Below are 17502 nucleotides of genomic sequence, written 5' to 3' on the forward strand. Positions count from 1 at the left end.
TTTTAATTTTTTTATAAGGGGGTACCCCATGATTTTTTGCGAAAAATTAAAAATGAATAAATTGTCAAGGTTTAAATGCCAATCGTTAGGAAATTTAATAACGAGTTCAGAAAGGTATGACAATCCATACTTTGAATCAGTATTTGCTTTGTTATAGCGAAAAAACTGCAACGTTTTAGCGAAAAAACGGGTTTGGTTTTTTTTTTGGAAATTCGCGATTTCAGTTTTTGACAAAAATTGGAATTTTTTCTTATGGTTTTTTTGCTGTAACTTGGCCAAAAATGGTCCTACACCAAAAATTCATACTGTTTTGAATAGATAACAAAATTTGCTATAAATCCATTAAACTTTCCGTGTAATTTTGGAAAAATAAAATTTTCGCCAATTTTTAATTTTTTTATAAGGGGGTACCCCATGATTTTTTGCGAAAAATTAAAAATGAATAAATTGTCAAGGTTTAAATGCCAATCGTTAGGAAATTTAATAACGAGTTCAGAAAGGTATGACAATCCATACTTTGAATCAGTATTTGCTTTGTTATAGCGAAAAAACTGCAACGTTTTAGCGAAAAAAACGGGTTTGGTTTTTTTTTTGGAAATTCGCGATTTCAGTTTTTGACAAAAATTGGAATTTTTTCTTATGGTTTTTTTGCTGTAACTTGGCCAAAAATGGTCCTACACCAAAAATTCATACTGTTTTGAACAGATAACAAAATTTGCTATAAATCCATTAAACTTTCCGTGTAATTTTGGAAAAATAAAATTTTCGCCAATTTTTAATTTTTTTATAAGGGGGTACCCCATGATTTTTTGCGAAAAATTAAAAATGAATAAATTGTCAAGGTTTAAATGCCAATCGTTAGGAAATTTAATAACGAGTTCAGAAAGGTATGACAATCCATACTTTGAATCAGTATTTGCTTTGTTATAGCGAAAAAACTGCAACGTTTTAGCGAAAAAACGGGTTTGGTTTTTTTTTTGGAAATTCGCGATTTCAGTTTTTGACAAAAATTGGAATTTTTTCTTATGGTTTTTTTGCTGTAACTTGGCCAAAAATGGTCCTACACCAAAAATTCATACTGTTTTGAACAGATAACAAAATTTGCTATAAATCCATAAAACTTTCCGTGTAATTTTGGAAAAATAAAATTTTCGCCAATTTTTAATTTTTTTATAAGGGGGTACCCCATGATTTTTTGCGAAAAATTAAAAATGAATAAATTGTCAAGGTTTAAATGCCAATCGTTAGGAAATTTAATAACGAGTTCAGAAAGGTATGACAATCCATACTTTGAATCAGTATTTGCTTTGTTATAGCGAAAAAACTGCAACGTTTTAGCGAAAAAACGGGTTTGGTTTTTTTTTTGGAAATTCGCGATTTCAGTTTTTGACAAAAATTGGAATTTTTTCTTTTGGTTTTTTTGCTGTAACTTGGGCAAAAATGGTCCTACACCAAAAATTCATACTGTTTTGAACAGATAACAAAATTTGCTATAAATCCATAAAACTTTCCGTGTAATTTTGGAAAAATAAAATTTTCGCCAATTTTTAATTTTTTTATAAGGGGGTACCCCATGATTTTTTGCGAAAAATTAAAAATGAATAAATTGTCAAGGTTTAAATGCCAATCGTTAGGAAATTTAATAACGAGTTCAGAAAGGTATGACAATCCATACTTTGAATCAGTATTTGCTTTGTTATAGCGAAAAAACTGCAACGTTTTAGCGAAAAAACGGGTTTGGTTTTTTTTTTGGAAATTCGCGATTTCAGTTTTTGACAAAAATTGGAATTTTTTCTTTTGGTTTTTTTGCTGTAACTTGGGCAAAAATGGTCCTACACCAAAAATTCATACTGTTTTGAACAGATAACAAAATTTGCTATAAATCCATAAAACTTTCCGTGTAATTTTGGAAAAATAAAATTTTCGCCAATTTTTAATTTTTTTATAAGGGGGTACCCCATGATTTTTTGCGAAAAATTAAAAATGAATAAATTGTCAAGGTTTAAATGCCAATCGTTAGGAAATTTAATAACGAGTTCAGAAAGGTATGACAATCCATACTTTGAATCAGTATTTGGTTTGTTATAGCGAAAAAACTGCAACGTTTTAGCGAAAAAACGGGTTTGGTTTTTTTTTTGGAAATTCGCGATTTCAGTTTTTGACAAAAATTGGAATTTTTTCTTTTGGTTTTTTTGCTGTAACTTGGGCAAAAATGGTCCTACACCAAAAATTCATACTGTTTTGAATAGATAACAAAATTTGCTATAAATCCATTAAACTTTCCGTGTAATTTTGGAAAAATAAAATTTTCGCCAATTTTTAATTTTTTTATAAGGGGGTACCCCATGATTTTTTGCGAAAAATTAAAAATGAATAAATTGTCAAGGTTTAAATGCCAATCGTTAGGAAATTTAATAACGAGTTCAGAAAGGTATGACAATCCATACTTTGAATCAGTATTTGGTTTGTTATAGCGAAAAAACTGCAACGTTTTAGCGAAAAAACGGGTTTGGTTTTTTTTTTGGAAATTCGCGATTTCAGTTTTTGACAAAAATTGGAATTTTTTCTTATGGTTTTTTTGCTATAACTTGGTCCTACACCAAAAATTCATACTGTTTTGAACAGATAACAAAATTTGCTATAAATCCATAAAACTTTCCGTGTAATTTTGGAAAAATAAAATTTTCGCCAATTTTTAATTTTTTTATAAGGGGGTACCCCATGATTTTTTGCGAAAAATTAAAAATGAATAAATTGTCAAGGTTTAAATGCCAATCGTTAGGAAATTTAATAACGAGTTCAGAAAGGTATGACAATCCATACTTTGAATCAGTATTTGCTTTGTTATAGCGAAAAAACTGCAACGTTTTAGCGAAAAAACGGGTTTGGTTTGTTTTTTGGAAATTCGCGATTTCAGTTTTTGACAAAAATTGGAATTTTTTCTTTTGGTTTTTTTGCTGTAACTTGGGCAAAAATGGTCCTACACCAAAAATTCATACTGTTTTGAACAGATAACAAAATTTGCTATAAATCCATAAAACTTTCCGTGTAATTTTGGAAAAATAAAATTTTCGCCAATTTTTAATTTTTTTATAAGGGGGTACCCCATGATTTTTTGCGAAAAATTAAAAATGAATAAATTGTCAAGGTTTAAATGCCAATCGTTAGGAAATTTAATAACGAGTTCAGAAAGGTATGACAATCCATACTTTGAATCAGTATTTGCTTTGTTATAGCGAAAAAACTGCAACGTTTTAGCGAAAAAACGGGTTTGGTTTTTTTTTTGGAAATTCGCGATTTCAGTTTTTGACAAAAATTGGAATTTTTTCTTATGGTTTTTTTGCTGTAACTTGGCCAAAAATGGTCCTACACCAAAAATTCATACTGTTTTGAACAGATAACAAAATTTGCTATAAATCCATAAAACTTTCCGTGTAATTTTGAAAAAATAAAATTTTCGCCAATTTTTAATTTTTTTATAAGGGGTTACCCCATGATTTTTTGCGAAAAATTAAAAATGAATAAATTGTCAAGGTTTAAATGCCAATCGTTAGGAAATTTAATAACGAGTTCAGAAAGGTATGACAATCCATACTTTGAATCAGTATTTGCTTTGTTATAGCGAAAAAACTGCAACGTTTTAGCGAAAAAACGGGTTTGGTTTTTTTTTTGGAAATTCGTGATTTCAGTTTTTTACAAAAATTGGAATTTTTTCTTATGGTTTTTTTTGCTGTAACTTGGCCAAAAATGGTCCTACACCAAAAATTCATACTGTTTTGAACAGATAACAAAATTTGCTATAAATCCATAAAACTTTCCGTGTAATTTTGGAAAAATAAAATTTTCGCCAATTTTTAATTTTTTTATAAGGGGGTACCCCATGATTTTTTGCGAAAAATTAAAAATGAATAAATTGTCAAGGTTTAAATGCCAATCGTTAGGAAATTTAATAACGAGTTCAGAAAGGTATGACAATCCATACTTTGAATCAGTATTTGCTTTGTTATAGCGAAAAAACTGCAACGTTTTAGCGAAAAAACGGGTTTGGTTTTTTTTTTGGAAATTCGCGATTTCAGTTTTTGACAAAAAGTGGAATTTTTTCTTTTGGTTTTTTTGCTGTAACTTGGGCAAAAATGGTCCTACACCAAAAATTCATACTGTTTTGAACAGATAACAAAATTTGCTATAAATCCATAAAACTTTCCGTGTAATTTTGGAAAAATAAAATTTTCGCCAATTTTTAATTTTTTTATAAGGGTACCCCATGATTTTTTGCGAAAAATTAAAAAAAAATAAAATGTCAAGGTTTAAATGCCAATCGTTAGGAAATTTAATAACGAGTTCAGAAAGGTATGACAATCCATACTTTGAATCAGTATTTGCTTTGTTATAGCGAAAAAACTGCAACGTTTTAGCGAAAAAACGGGTTTGGTTTTTTTTTTGGAAATTCGTGATTTCAGTTTTTTACAAAAATTGGAATTTTTTCTTATGGTTTTTTTTGCTGTAACTTGGCCAAAAATGGTCCTACACCAAAAATTCATACTGTTTTGAACAGATAACAAAATTTGCTATAAATCCATAAAACTTTCCGTGTAATTTTGGAAAAATAAAATTTTCGCCAATTTTTAATTTTTTTATAAGGGGGTACCCCATGATTTTTTGCGAAAAATTAAAAATGAATAAATTGTCAAGGTTTAAATGCCAATCGTTAGGAAATTTAATAACGAGTTCAGAAAGGTATGACAATCCATACTTTGAATCAGTATTTGCTTTGTTATAGCGAAAAAACTGCAACGTTTTAGCGAAAAAACGGGTTTGGTTTTTTTTTTGGAAATTCGCGATTTCAGTTTTTGACAAAAAGTGGAATTTTTTCTTTTGGTTTTTTTGCTGTAACTTGGGCAAAAATGGTCCTACACCAAAAATTCATACTGTTTTGAACAGATAACAAAATTTGCTATAAATCCATAAAACTTTCCGTGTAATTTTGGAAAAATAAAATTTTCGCCAATTTTTAATTTTTTTATAAGGGGGTACCCCATGATTTTTTGCGAAAAATTAAAAATGAATAAATTGTCAAGGTTTAAATGCCAATCGTTAGGAAATTTAATAACGAGTTCAGAAAGGTATGACAATCCATACTTTGAATCAGTATTTGCTTTGTTATAGCGAAAAAACTGCAACGTTTTAGCGAAAAAACGGGGTTGGTTTTTTTTTTGGAAATTCGCGATTTCAGGTTTTGACAAAAATTGGAATTTTTTCTTTTGGTTTTTTTGCTGTAACTTGGCCAAAAATGGTCCTACACCAAAAATTCATACTGTTTTGAACAGATAACAAAATTTGCTATAAATCCATAAAACTTTCCGTGTAATTTTGGAAAAATAAAATTTTCGCCAATTTTTAATTTTTTTATAAGGGGGTACCCCATGATTTTTTGCGAAAAATTAAAAATGAATAAATTGTCAAGGTTTAAATGCCAATCGTTAGGAAATTTAATAACGAGTTCAGAAAGGTATGACAATCCATACTTTGAATCAGTATTTGCTTTGTTATAGCGAAAAAACTGCAACGTTTTAGCGAAAAAACGGGTTTGGTTTTTTTTTTGGAAATTCGCGATTTCAGTTTTTGACAAAAAGTGGAATTTTTTCTTTTGGTTTTTTTGCTGTAACTTGGGCAAAAATGGTCCTACACCAAAAATTCATACTGTTTTGAACAGATAACAAAATTTGCTATAAATCCATAAAACTTTCCGTGTAATTTTGGAAAAATAAAATTTTCGCCAATTTTTAATTTTTTTATAAGGGGGTACCCCATGATTTTTTGCGAAAAATTAAAAATGAATAAATTGTCAAGGTTTAAATGCCAATCGTTAGGAAATTTAATAACGAGTTCAGAAAGGTATGACAATCCATACTTTGAATCAGTATTTGCTTTGTTATAGCGAAAAAACTGCAACGTTTTAGCGAAAAAACGGGGTTGGTTTTTTTTTTGGAAATTCGCGATTTCAGGTTTTGACAAAAATTGGAATTTTTTCTTTTGGTTTTTTTGCTGTAACTTGGCCAAAAATGGTCCTACACCAAAAATTCATACTGTTTTGAACAGATAACAAAATTTGCTATAAATCCATAAAACTTTCCGTGTAATTTTGGAAAAATAAAATTTTCGCCAATTTTTAATTTTTTTATAAGGGGGTACCCCATGATTTTTTGCGAAAAATTAAAAATGAATAAATTGTCAAGGTTTAAATGCCAATCGTTAGGAAATTTAATAACGAGTTCAGAAAGGTATGGCAATCCATATTTGGATCAATATTTCCATTGTTACGATCAAAAAACGAAGTATTGAAGGCATATTTTGATTATTACTTTCTTTATTTAAACTGGAAAAAAATACATATGATATATGCTACACAACTGAGGCCTTAAAAGATCAAAAATACATAGGCTAGCCAACTGTTTCCCTAGACAACGATATACATATTTACTTGAACAGTTGAAAATCGGTCCGCCCGATTCTCTGCTTCTCCAGCGGCTGTGTGGCCTTGTCAGCTCCTCAATCCGCTCCTGCGCCGCCGGCTCCGTCCACCCGCGGCTCCATCCGCCCCGAGATCAGCCAGCTAAATGCCGCGTCTGACCGGCTTGGGGGCGAAGAGCACCTTGGCCGGCTTGCAGAGCTCCAGCTCGCTGCCGGGGCGAACGGCCAGGCACAGCTGGATCTCCACCAGCGAGGACTCCGTCCAGACGCTGTGCGAGAGCAGGATGGTGGTGCGCAGGCGCACATTCGTCTCGTGCTCGCCCTGCTCCGTCATGATGGGCTTGAAGTCGCTGCGCTTCGGCACCACCGTGTGCATGTGCTGGTCGGGGTACTTGATCTTGATCCGCATGTCCGCCTTCTGCGACTCGAGCAGGTTGTCGATCTCGGCCACAAAGGGAACGGCGGCAATCAGGCCGGCCGTCACCTTGATCACATTGTCCTGCGACTGCAGCGGACAGGGCTCCAGGATGTTGGCCACGCAGCGGCGTATCTTCTCGTTGGCCGGCGGCAGCGCCAGCGGCGGAGCCTGCTGGACGAGCGGCAGGATCTCGCGGAAGACGCGACCCGGCTTGGGATCCGAAATGGCATCCAGCTTGCCCAGCAGCTGGCGGGTGAAGCTGTCCGGCTGGGCAGTGTCCCTGCTGCCGCTGCTGCTGCTGCTGGACTGCTTCTCTGGCTGCTCCAGCGGCGGTTTTTCCTCCTCCTCCTTTGTGTTCGCCTTAATGAACTCGGCAATGTCGCCGGCGGTCTGCAGCAGCATCTGGCAGGGACCCAGGGCGCTCTGCGAGCGATCCCTCACCACGAGCACCAGGTGCAGGGCGCAGGCCCTTAGGCGCAGCTGCTTCACCTGCAGAATGTCGCCGTAGTTGAGGCCCGAGAAGGTGTGCTGCAGCTTGAGGCAGTTGCGGATGAGCGCCGCCAGCGATTCCTTGAGCGGCACGCGGCTCCTCTGCGTGCTGGCGCAGCGCTGCATCTGCTCGATCTGAATCTGGGCAGCCAGGAAGGTCTCCAGGAAGTTCGAGGTGCCGTACATGCCCGCATCGATGGCTCCCAGGCGCTGAAAGCAGAAGAGAGGTGTGAATTTTAGGATATTTTAGGATTCTAAGGCCACAACGAGACAAAACCCACCTGCAGGTTGGACTGGGCCGTCTGGAGCAGCTCCACCCGCTCGTCGGCCATCGTGAAGATCTCCTCGATGTGGCTGAGTATCATCTGCAGGTACTCCGCCGAGCTGCCCGCCTGCCGCATGGCCGAATCGATGCGCGAGGAGGCGCCCTCGATGGGCAGCTGGGGCACCAGATGCGGCATCGAGTCGCGCAGATAGGCGTAGTGCCGGTGCGTCGCCGTGGGCAGCAGACTGATGATGGGCACCAGGTGCTCGGCCGCATTGAAGACCAGGATGAGGACGCACAGGTACGAGGGATCCTCGACATCCCGCTCGGGCGTCTCGAAGAAGGGATGCACGTAGAGCAGGTGAACGGCCACCGCCATCACGAGATGCGGATGCTTCTGGCCGATCTTGCGCATGCAGGCGTACGTGGAGTGCCGATCCTGCGGATACTTGGCCAGCACATCCAGCAGCTTCTGCACCACCATCAGCAGGCACGTTTGCGTGGAGACGCGGCAGGCGCCGAGCATGAGATGCAGTCCCTCGCGCACCTCCACCGAGAAGTCCTCCAGCGAGCCGAGCATGATCTCCAGCTGATCCTCGCGCAGCACAATGTGCCGGGCAATGGCGGTCAGACTGTAGATGGCCTTCAGCCGCACGTCCTCGATCTCGTCGTTGAACATGTCCACCAGAAAGTCCAGGCTGGTCACCGCAAAGTCCGGCCGCGACAAGGCCAACTTGCACATGGAGGCCACCGCCGCGGTGCGCACCTCCAGGAACTCGTCCTCCAGCCCGTGGATGAGGGCGCCGCACGCGCCGCTGGCTATGATCGAGATGCTGCGCGCGTCCAGGTGCTCCTGCGGCGCATCGTCGGCCCAGCGCTTGCCGGAGGACCACTCGCCGCTGGTGACCAGCCGGGCGCCGCGCTCGTGCGCCGTCCGCTTGCGGCGCAGATTGCTCATCAGCTTCTTGTCCAGCGTCTGATGCAGAAACTCCCGGCTGACGGCCGTCATGCCGCCCAGCAGCTCAGCCGCCAGCACGCGTATCTGCAGCGAGAGATCGCACAGCGCCTCGCAGACCTTGCTGAAGGCGGCGTCTATCATGCGCAGCTCCTCCTGCTGGCGATCCGAGGGTATCACGTAGTCCGGATGCCTGTTGCCCAGCATGAAGACCAGGCGCAGCGCCTCCTTCCTCACGCACTCGTAGTCATCCTTCATGGCCTCGACGGCCCGCCTGTAGAGCACCGCCGGCAGCTGGGATCCCCGCTCGCCGAGGGTGAGCAGCGCGTGCAGCGCCTGGGCGCGCACACCCGAGTCCTGCGAGTCAATGTAGAAGGCCAGCTTCCAAACGTAGTGCCGTTCGCCCTCCATTTTGGTGGCGAACCGTCCAATCACCAGCATGGCGTTCTTCTGCGTGTGCGTGGAGCCGGAGCGCAGCTGCTCCTTGGCCAGATGAGCCACCTGTGTGTTGTACGAAATGGGCACTAGGTGCTTCCGCCGCTCGCCAATTCGGAACAAGCACATCATGCCCTGGGCGAGCACCTTCTGGGAGCACTCCTTGCGCAGCAGGTAGATGAAGTAGTCGATGATCAGCGTGACCGCCTGCTCAGTGGCGCACTCGCATCCCAAACCGGAGAGCAGTTCGAGCAGCTTCACCCGGATGGAGGTGTCGCTGTCGCTCGCCTGCAGCTGGTACAGCTGGAAGATCTTGTTGGCCACCTCCTTCAGCTCGGCCAGCTCGACGTCCTCGTAGGATATCTCGTCGGTGATCTTCACCAGCAGCTCCAGCAGTTCCCGGCTATTCTGCGTGGTTGGCGTCGCCACGACGGCGGCGGAGGAGGTTGTGGCGGGGGCAGTGGGAGGAGCAGTTGGTGGCCCCGGCGGGACAGCCGCTGGCAGGCTGCCCACATAGGCGTCCAGTTGGCTGAGCGCCGTCAGCTTGCGCTCCGCATTTCCCGCTTTTCCGGCTTTCCCGGCCTTCGCATCGGCGGCCAGGGTTTGCAGGCGCAGCTTCTTCACCGCCGGCGCCCCGTCCACCGTCTCCACGTAGGAGCCGAAGCGCTTCTTGATGGCCAGCGCCATGGTTTCCAAATGGAGTCGCAGTCTCGTCTGCCACCTGTTGGCAGTTCCCAAGAAATCTGATGAAATCAAAAATCCGCTCCCCGAAAAGTTGTGGTCCGCAAATTAGAGATGGCACTCTGTCGATAGTCTGACGACAGCCGCCGCTAGCGATGGCCTCGTGACAATCGATACTGTCACTACTCAAAACCATTGGGGGGATTCCCCAAACTGTTGAATTGCTGAATTGTTGAAAATTCAACAAATAATTTCAGCAATTAGGGGAAAAATGGTTCCTGTTGAATTTTCAAACAGCTGTTATTTGTTGAAAAATTTCACGGAACTTAAAGCATGTACAATTTTATTTATTATTGCTAGTTACTGTCTAAAATGGTTACCAAGCTAAAAAAAACCACAAATATGCTTTCTAAGTTGATTTTTAAATAAATAATGCATACTGACGATACTTAAACGTTACTGAGTTGCCATGACTTTTAATAAAGAGGTGACAACTCTGGCTTTTCAGCAATTGAAAATTTGTGAAATTTCTGAAAGTTGACTTTGTAACAGCTGATTAACAGCTGACCAAAATTCAACAATTCAGCAATTCAACAGTTTAGGGAATACCCAGAATAGCTCCCATAGACTTATTCATCTACATTTTGGACTCCTTAGCAGTCAATAGTCAATATACTAATTATTTGTCCAATTCCACGTCCAAAAAGGACAGAGGATCCTCCTCACCGACCCTGCTCTTGTTTTTGCAAGCGTAGTTCTTAACGCATCTCATTGCTTTGGACAATACCCTTTCGGAAGGCTCCTTGGTCTCAATTTGACCGATGGCATCTGAAAATGGAAACCAAGTGTTCAAAGAATATCGTAAGCTAGGCCTGAAAACCTACCCATCAGAGCGCGAAACAGATATGTATGGTCCTTCAGTCTTTTCTTGTTCTTCGCTCCGTCAATATTATAGGCTAAAATGATTTCATCGCCGAAAATTAGTCTTATGGTTCGGCTTGCCCTGCCCCGGCTCAACAATTTCTTAATGGACGTGACCTACGAATATGAAAATATAACGATATAAATGTGTACTTTGGGGGGCTAGGTGAAAATGCACATAGATCGTGGAGTCCTGGCTTATCTTCTCGTCCACTTCGACTAGCTCCTCCTCCGTTTTAATGGGGAAATCGTCATCTGCATTGACCGCTAATTCCGGTTTCATCGTCCTGATCGTCTTCTTTACGATGTCCGTAAGCGTAGCTACCGCCTTTGTCAATTGCCGGATTTCTGCGCGCTGGGCCAATACTTCGGTCTGGAGGTCTATTGTTTATTGTATAATATATTGAATTAGCTGAATTACTGCAAACCTACCGCATATCTTTGCAATCAGGAGATCGTTTTCTTCGCCTAGGCTGTGCACGTTTTCGTCGCCAAGGGTGCGAACGCTTTCGATGCGAATCCGTTTGGTCATCGGCCCTGATTCCTTCTTCATTGTGTGCATATTAATACTGATAATATCCCGAGGGCTTGCTCTGCAGTTTGGCAGCTGCAATTCATCGATGCTTCATCATTCCTTTCAGCAAGCAAACAGGGCTGGAGCGATGAAACAGTGATGACAAAAAAAATAAACATTAGAGCGGTTCTTTTCAAAATGTATTCGCATAAATTCGGATGGTCCCCAGTTAAGGCTAACACAAATAATATTCTCTTTTAATTTGTTTCTATACAAATATTTATGTTTTTATAAATAAAATTATAAAAAGCAATACTATCGATATATGGCTGCAGCGCTGCTAGCATTCCTGCGATAGGTGGGTGTACGGGCTAAGTCACATCGAAAATCGAACGATAACTTTTCTGTCATTTCTTAGTACCTTTTTGAGTGCACTACTATTAAATAAAAAAAACATATGTTCCCAATTAATTCATCAAACCAACAATCGTGCGAACAAGTTGTCTGCGGGCGGACGTGGTGCACATTTTGTTTTGTTTTTATTTAGGAAATAACATAACGTAAGCCTGCCACTCATAAGTGTTAAACAAAAAGTTCATAAGCTTTGGCCGATAAAGGGCAAGTGATAAACAAAAACAAAAACAGGAGTGCGAAAGGCGGCGCACACCCACACACATGTGCGATTGGATAACACTGTGAAATAGATCGGGTTTTACTCTTGCAAAAACGATCCAAGCCATTATCGTGATTGTTTTTGTTGCTTTTTTTTTTTTATTGCAACGGAGATGCTGCAGCCGGCTGTCTCTCTCGCTCTCAAAGCTTAGCATATGTGGTGCGTGTGAGTGTGTGATGTGATTTAATGCAAAAAGCAACAGCAAAGCAATAAACACAAACTGTGATTGTGGATAAGAGTGAAGAGGGTGAAGGGGGAGGGAGCGGGACAGCTGCTGCAACCATTGTACAAAATGACAATCGTTGGTTTATTGGGATTAATTGTCGACTCTCTGTTTTTAGCCAGACATTCCGTTGAATTCGCCACTTAAACCGGCATTACAACATTGTTGCAACAAATCGCCCGCCCAATTGCAGTGAGTATGAACAAACAACGATAACATAAGCAAAGAACCAAAGAAATACTATTAATTAAACCAAAAACAAAGCTTAACAGTCCTTATCGATAATCAGCGATTGCATACCGATTGCGATTATCAGTGCCAATCGCTTATCAGTCAATTATACCGTTACAAGCACAATTAACCGACTATCTGTGTGCGTGTCGGTGTGCTTTGATTGATATATGTACGAATTTAGATCAACAAACTCTCGCTCTCTGTTACACTATGATATAACAGCTCCCCCGCCCCCTTAAAAAAACACACGCACTAAACGAAAATAATCACTCTCGCTCTCCTGTTTGTTTTTGTAATACACCACAATCACGATTTGACATTTCGTAAACGTGCAACTGTGTGTGTGTGTGGAGCCATAGAAAAGGATGGAGCTCTCTTTGCAGAGATCAGCTGATGAACTGAAGCAACGGTTAATGCCATATGTCCATGCAAATATACAGAGAGAAAAAATTAATTGACTTCCTATTTTGTATACATTTACTTACAATTGGCAAGAACCGCATATTTTAAAAATGAATAATAAAGCTGAATCAGTAGTCTCTCAGCATGTTGATCTTAAAATTCGACTTAATTATTATAAATAATTTAGTATGTAGATATTTTGCTGATTAATCGCTCGCTACATAATAGAGCTAACAAAGAGTTTTTTCCAAATCTTTGCTGATTCATCGTGTAACCCTAGCTTTAAAAAAAGAGAATGGATATTTATTAAAAAATAATCCCCGTCTATTTTCTCTGTGTACGCATAATGCAGGCGACTAAAAGCGAGAGTGTCAGAGATAGAGGTACAACCGGTTTGTTCGCTTATCAGAGGCGCAGTCAAGGGGGTCTAATTCACACCACCACCGAGAATTCCCAAATATATTATATAGGAGGAGGATTCCGAAGAAACCAAACAAACCACAGCCTTTAAAACAATGTTATCTAAAAGCAAATGTTCTTATCAAAGTCATTATTAATTAATCTGCATATCTGTACATTGTACATTATATTAGTACAAAGAAATGAATTTCAAGTGATAAAATATTTAAATTTTAAATAATAAAACAAAGTTATCAAAATGATACAATCCTCATATTTCATCAAAAACCCCCATCAACATTTTATCTGCCCCGCCCATGTTCAATAGGTATTGCAAAATCCAAAAAACATTGCTGCATCCAAGAGTAGCAATTATGTATTGTATGTTCTCTTTGAATGGGTTATTTTGAAAGTCTCCGCGGGTTTCCGTATCGATCTTTGGCTGCCTAGAAATACCGCAACATAGCTAATTTTCCTTTCGTTTGGGCCAAATACGAAAAAAGAGGCAAACCAACCAACCAGTTAACCAGTTGTGCCAGTCCAGTTCAGTTGGATAATTATTGAGTCCATCGCTCCAAGGCTAAAGCATTCCATTCCCCACCAGATCTCCACATCAAGAGGTTTTAACTGTGCACTTTGCTACCTATTTTCATAAAGATTTCGCCGCTTAGAATACGAAGAATTCCAGCAAAACGGGTTTCTATCGCGATTGTATCTAAGCACTCGACTGCGGTTTTGGTTTTTATTTTATTTTTACGGATGAGATTATTTACGAGTACAAAAAAAGGGGAGGAGTACGTGTTTTAACTATTCAATGAAAGCTTGTTGGCGTTCTTCCCCGCAGTTTCAATAAATTATTAATTATCAGACAAAAATACAATGTTAATGCAAGCTGGGAATGTTATGAAAAACAAGATTACGTTGTGTTTTGAGATTTTATTTAGTGTGACAAGTGGGTTTTTACCAAAATGCACGCGAACAACCCCAATACCCATTATATTTATTATCATCACTTGGGATCCTTTTGAGGTCTTTCAGTGGTAGCCCAAGTCCTTGACCCTCGACCGCACTTCCCGCGATATCTCAGCTGGCTTTTTGCACTTTGCATGCCACAAGTGGCTCGACTCGAACATGTTTTCCTGATTACTTTGTAATATGTGGTCTCGCACCACCACCTTATCACTCGACTACGATATGAACTACGAATGCGGTGAACCACAGAGACAAACAAAAGTAAAAAAAAAAGTTCCCAGCTCGATTCGTCTGTTTCAATTCAGGTTCGCAGTGTTCCCATTCGCAGAAGTGGAACAACAGTTGGAGGAGTCGTAAGCGCCCCCCATTACAATCCAGGTTAATCCAAGGTCAGACGTGCGTTTGGGGTGGGGGAAAGTGGGCGTCGCAGTTTCCCCCTTATCCGGTGGGTGGGGCACGCGGAGCAATGTCTGGTATTTTCATTTCACATTCCCCATTTCACAGTTCGCATTTCGCATTTAGCATTCCCTTCGAAGATGTGAAAGGGAAAGGGCGGAGGTTGGATTGTTCGGAGATTGACTTTCTAATTGAAATATCGCTTTGAATGGGATTTTTGGGTTGGGCAGAGCTTGACCCAAGGCTCACGTTAAATGGAAAAAATATATAATTATTAAGAGTTTTTTTTTTACACCTACAAAGAGTGGCAATAACCTATCGCTAGTTTTTTTCTTAACTATATTTCAACTATTACAAGTTAGGATTAATGGTTAAATGGAAAAAATATGTAATTTTTAAGAGTTTTTTTTTGTAAACCTACAAAGTGTGGCAATAACCTATCGCTAGTTTTTTTCTTAACTATATTTCAACCATTACAAGTTAAGATTAATGGTTAAATGGAAAAACTATATAATTTAAAAAAAAAAAAATTTTTTAAACCTACAAAGTGTGGCAAAAACCGATCGCTAGTTTTTTCCTTAACTAAATTTCAACTATTACAACTTAAGATTAAATGCTGTCCCCATTACTGCTATTATTTTGACCGCCTTTGTAGCCATTCATATCACTTACTTGTATACCCACATTGTTTTATAGTTCACTTACCAGTGGCAAAGATTTAATGCGACTTTCACTCCGTTCTCTCTCCTTCGCAGTCATTAATCGCGAATTCGCAGTGGGAAGACATCAGCAGTTATGGACCACGCCCATCATCACGGTGGGTTTGGAACTCAGGAAAAAACCCTGCTGATTCCTAATAATCCCTTATGATCCACAGATCATATGCACCACGCGGCAGCGATGGAAACCACCTCGCCCAGCACGGCCTTGAATGACATGATTCCCGACGACAGTGATTTGCAAGCAGCTCTGGCGGGCGGTCACGGTCACGATCACATGAGTCACGAGCACATGGGTCACGGAATGGGTCACCACGGTGGCTCCGGCACGGGAATGGAGCACATGATGCCCATGGCGGTAGGATAAATGATTTGCTAGTGAAACTCACTTGATTTTCCCGATATCACCCACAGTTCCACTTTGGCTACAACGAGACGATCCTCTTCTCCTGGTGGCACATCGAAACGGTGGCCGGTTTGGTGGGCTCCATGATCGCCATCTTCCTGCTGGCCCTGATGTACGAGGGCCTCAAGTACTATCGGGAGTATCTGTTCTGGAAGACGTACAATCTGCTGGAGTATCGCCCGGTGACGGGGCCCCAGAGGAACCCGGAGGCGCCGCGGATTCCCTCGCCGGCGGCAGCGGCTCCCTCGCCCGTGCAGTGAGTTGTGGGGATTTGCCTTAGAGATAACCGCCTTTTTAAGAAGTTACTGCATGCTTTCTGCCCTTAGCTTTGTATCTCTGCGTATTTCGTTCTGTATATATTAATCTTAATGCCTTCTTCTTTCTTCTCGTTTCGTTTTCGTTGCGCCGTTACCCGTTAAATCGTACAAATCCTGCTCTCCATCCAATATCTACATTGTATCTACATTATATCTACATATCATCACAACGCGTCGCTCTTCATTTGTAAATTGATCCATCCAAAAACGCTAAACTCATAACGCTACGCCGCTCTGCCTTTTTGTATAATTGATTCTGTGATTCACGCGATCGTAATCGAAACTATATCTATATATATTGTAACTCAAATCTGATTCTGTATCTGCATCCGCAATCGTGATACCTCCCCCGGCACGCTTCGATCGAACCTTTTTTAGATACGTGGGCGAAGTTGTGCACAAGCAACCGTAAGTATCGCTCCATTTCCCCACCACTTGACCACTTGACCACCTGTATAATTTTGTATGCCTCACTTGAGTTTGCGTTAATTTCCTACGACGTTTGGCTATCCGATATGTCCGTTAATGAGAACTTGCAAGCTGCAACACCTGTGCTCCATTTGCGTATCGGCTGGCAAATTGCCCCGTAATTTGTACAGATATCTGGACCAAAAGATATAGTATTACACTTGGTTACACACCTGTAAACAGCACACACAGTAGTTGAGTTCAGTAGAGTCTAGAGTCTAACCCTAATTTATATATTCAGTAGTTTAATCTAACCCTTAGAGCAGGACAACCGCCCACCGAGAAACCGAAGGATTACAGCGCTATATCTTTATGTTCTGTAACGTTTTGTTCTGTTCTGTTCTTTGATTTTTGTGACGTTCAGTTGTGTACTTTCTGTTGTCCTGCTAATTTTGTCCGATACACTATAATACTATCTTGTTGTATTCTATAACTAAGAAAATCTCTTTCGATGAACAGACCTTCGATGCTGTCGGTTAACCACCTGCTCCAGACGCTGCTGCACGTGCTCCAGGTGACCCTGTCCTTCCTGCTCATGCTGATCTTCATGACCTACAACGTGTGGCTCTGCCTGATGGTCGTCCTGGGCGCCGCCGTGGGCTACTTCCTCTTCTGCTGGAAGAAGTCGGTAATCGTGGACGTCACCGAGCACTGTCACTAACAGAGGACCGCCGGAAGCCTCAGCCGGCGATGTCTCACGGCGGAGGAGGCGGAGGCAGAGGAGCAGCTGTCCATCTGAACGGAAGGCGGAGGCGTTGGTGCTAGGCTTACCACCGGAATCACCGGAAGCTCGCGGCCCCACAGAAAACCCCACACACTTCAACACACACCCCCTGCCACTTGCTATTCTCTATAACTACTCCTAAACTCTTTAAGATTTTGTAAGTCGAAAGTGTAAAGTACGCAAGAGAGAACAAATTGAGCGACTGGCGAGCGAATTGTATAAAGTTAAGCAATGTTAGTACTCAATCTATGTCGCAGGATTCCCCGAAAAGCAAATACTTTTTTTTTATCATTATTATTATACACCATTTTGTATCCCTATTATACGATCATGATTATTATTATTTGGTAAATAAAATCCAACCTCTTTTATATTTCGCTCTTCTTTGTTAAAACCAAAAAAAAAAGACATGTTTGTTAA

General features: G+C 40.9%; 3 protein-coding genes across 8 annotated transcripts; 1 reads left to right on the plus strand and 2 right to left on the minus strand.

Moving 5' to 3' along the window:
- Positions 1–6347: 6347 nt before the first annotated feature.
- IntS4 (integrator complex subunit 4) lies at positions 6348–9896 on the minus strand. Its single transcript, XM_017157106.3, has 2 exons — positions 7660–9896; positions 6348–7588 (listed from the first exon to the last, which is right to left on the minus strand). Exons 1-2 carry the CDS (start codon positions 9718–9720, stop codon positions 6614–6616), a joined length of 3036 nt encoding a protein of 1011 aa, XP_017012595.2. The 5' UTR covers positions 9721–9896; the 3' UTR covers positions 6348–6613.
- A 136-nt stretch (positions 9897–10032) lies between these two features.
- On the minus strand, positions 10033–11288 carry LOC108067453 (uncharacterized). Of its 2 annotated transcripts, none has more exons than XM_070218281.1 (4): positions 11068–11287; positions 10814–11008; positions 10599–10752; positions 10033–10542 (listed from the first exon to the last, which is right to left on the minus strand). In XM_070218281.1, exons 2-4 carry the CDS (start codon positions 10916–10918, stop codon positions 10394–10396), a joined length of 408 nt encoding a protein of 135 aa, XP_070074382.1. In that variant the 5' UTR covers positions 10919–11008; positions 11068–11287; the 3' UTR covers positions 10033–10393. The 2 variants fall into 2 exon arrangements, with proteins under 2 accessions (XP_070074382.1, XP_017011965.3); XM_017156476.3 differs by having other exon boundaries at positions 10034–10542; positions 10814–11016; positions 11068–11288.
- Positions 11289–11554: 266 nt separating this feature from the next.
- Positions 11555–17455, plus strand: Ctr1A (Copper transporter 1A). 5 transcript variants are annotated; one of them, XM_070218277.1, is made up of 7 exons: positions 11555–11709; positions 12164–12237; positions 15204–15265; positions 15326–15525; positions 15582–15829; positions 16269–16298; positions 16818–17455. In XM_070218277.1, the coding sequence occupies exons 3-7, from the start codon at positions 15244–15246 to the stop codon at positions 17017–17019; spliced, it is 702 nt and encodes a 233-aa protein (XP_070074378.1). In that variant the 5' UTR covers positions 11555–11709; positions 12164–12237; positions 15204–15243; the 3' UTR covers positions 17020–17455. The 5 variants fall into 5 exon arrangements, with proteins under 5 accessions (XP_070074378.1, XP_070074381.1, XP_017012463.2 ...); XM_070218278.1 differs by having other exon boundaries at positions 11587–11709; positions 12168–12237; XM_070218280.1 differs by lacking the exon at positions 16269–16298.
- Positions 17456–17502: the final 47 nt, after the last annotated feature.

The sequence above is a fragment of the Drosophila takahashii genome, chromosome X, assembly GCF_030179915.1.
Source record: "Drosophila takahashii strain IR98-3 E-12201 chromosome X, DtakHiC1v2, whole genome shotgun sequence".
In the NCBI taxonomy this organism is placed as follows: Eukaryota; Metazoa; Arthropoda; class Insecta; order Diptera; family Drosophilidae; genus Drosophila; species Drosophila takahashii.

Coding starts and splice junctions, on each gene's coding strand:
- IntS4 (XM_017157106.3), bottom strand. CDS start 9,720: ATGGCGCTGGCCATCAAGAAGCGCTTCGGCTCCTACGTGGAGACGGTG. Junction 7,589..7,659: donor CGGCCCAGTCCAACCTGCAG/GTGGGTTTTGTC, acceptor TTCTGCTTTCAG/CGCCTGGGAGCCATCGATGC.
- LOC108067453 (XM_017156476.3), bottom strand. CDS start 11,197: ATGCACACAATGAAGAAGGAATCAGGGCCGATGACCAAACGGATTCGC. Junction 11,017..11,067: donor CCTGATTGCAAAGATATGCG/GTAGGTTTGCAG, acceptor AATAAACAATAG/ACCTCCAGACCGAAGTATTG. Junction 10,543..10,598: donor TCTGTTTCGCGCTCTGATGG/GTAGGTTTTCAG, acceptor TTCCATTTTCAG/ATGCCATCGGTCAAATTGAG.
- Ctr1A (XM_070218277.1), top strand. CDS start 15,244: ATGGACCACGCCCATCATCACG. Junction 15,266..15,325: donor GGACCACGCCCATCATCACG/GTGGGTTTGGAA, acceptor TATGATCCACAG/ATCATATGCACCACGCGGCA. Junction 15,526..15,581: donor AGCACATGATGCCCATGGCG/GTAGGATAAATG, acceptor TATCACCCACAG/TTCCACTTTGGCTACAACGA.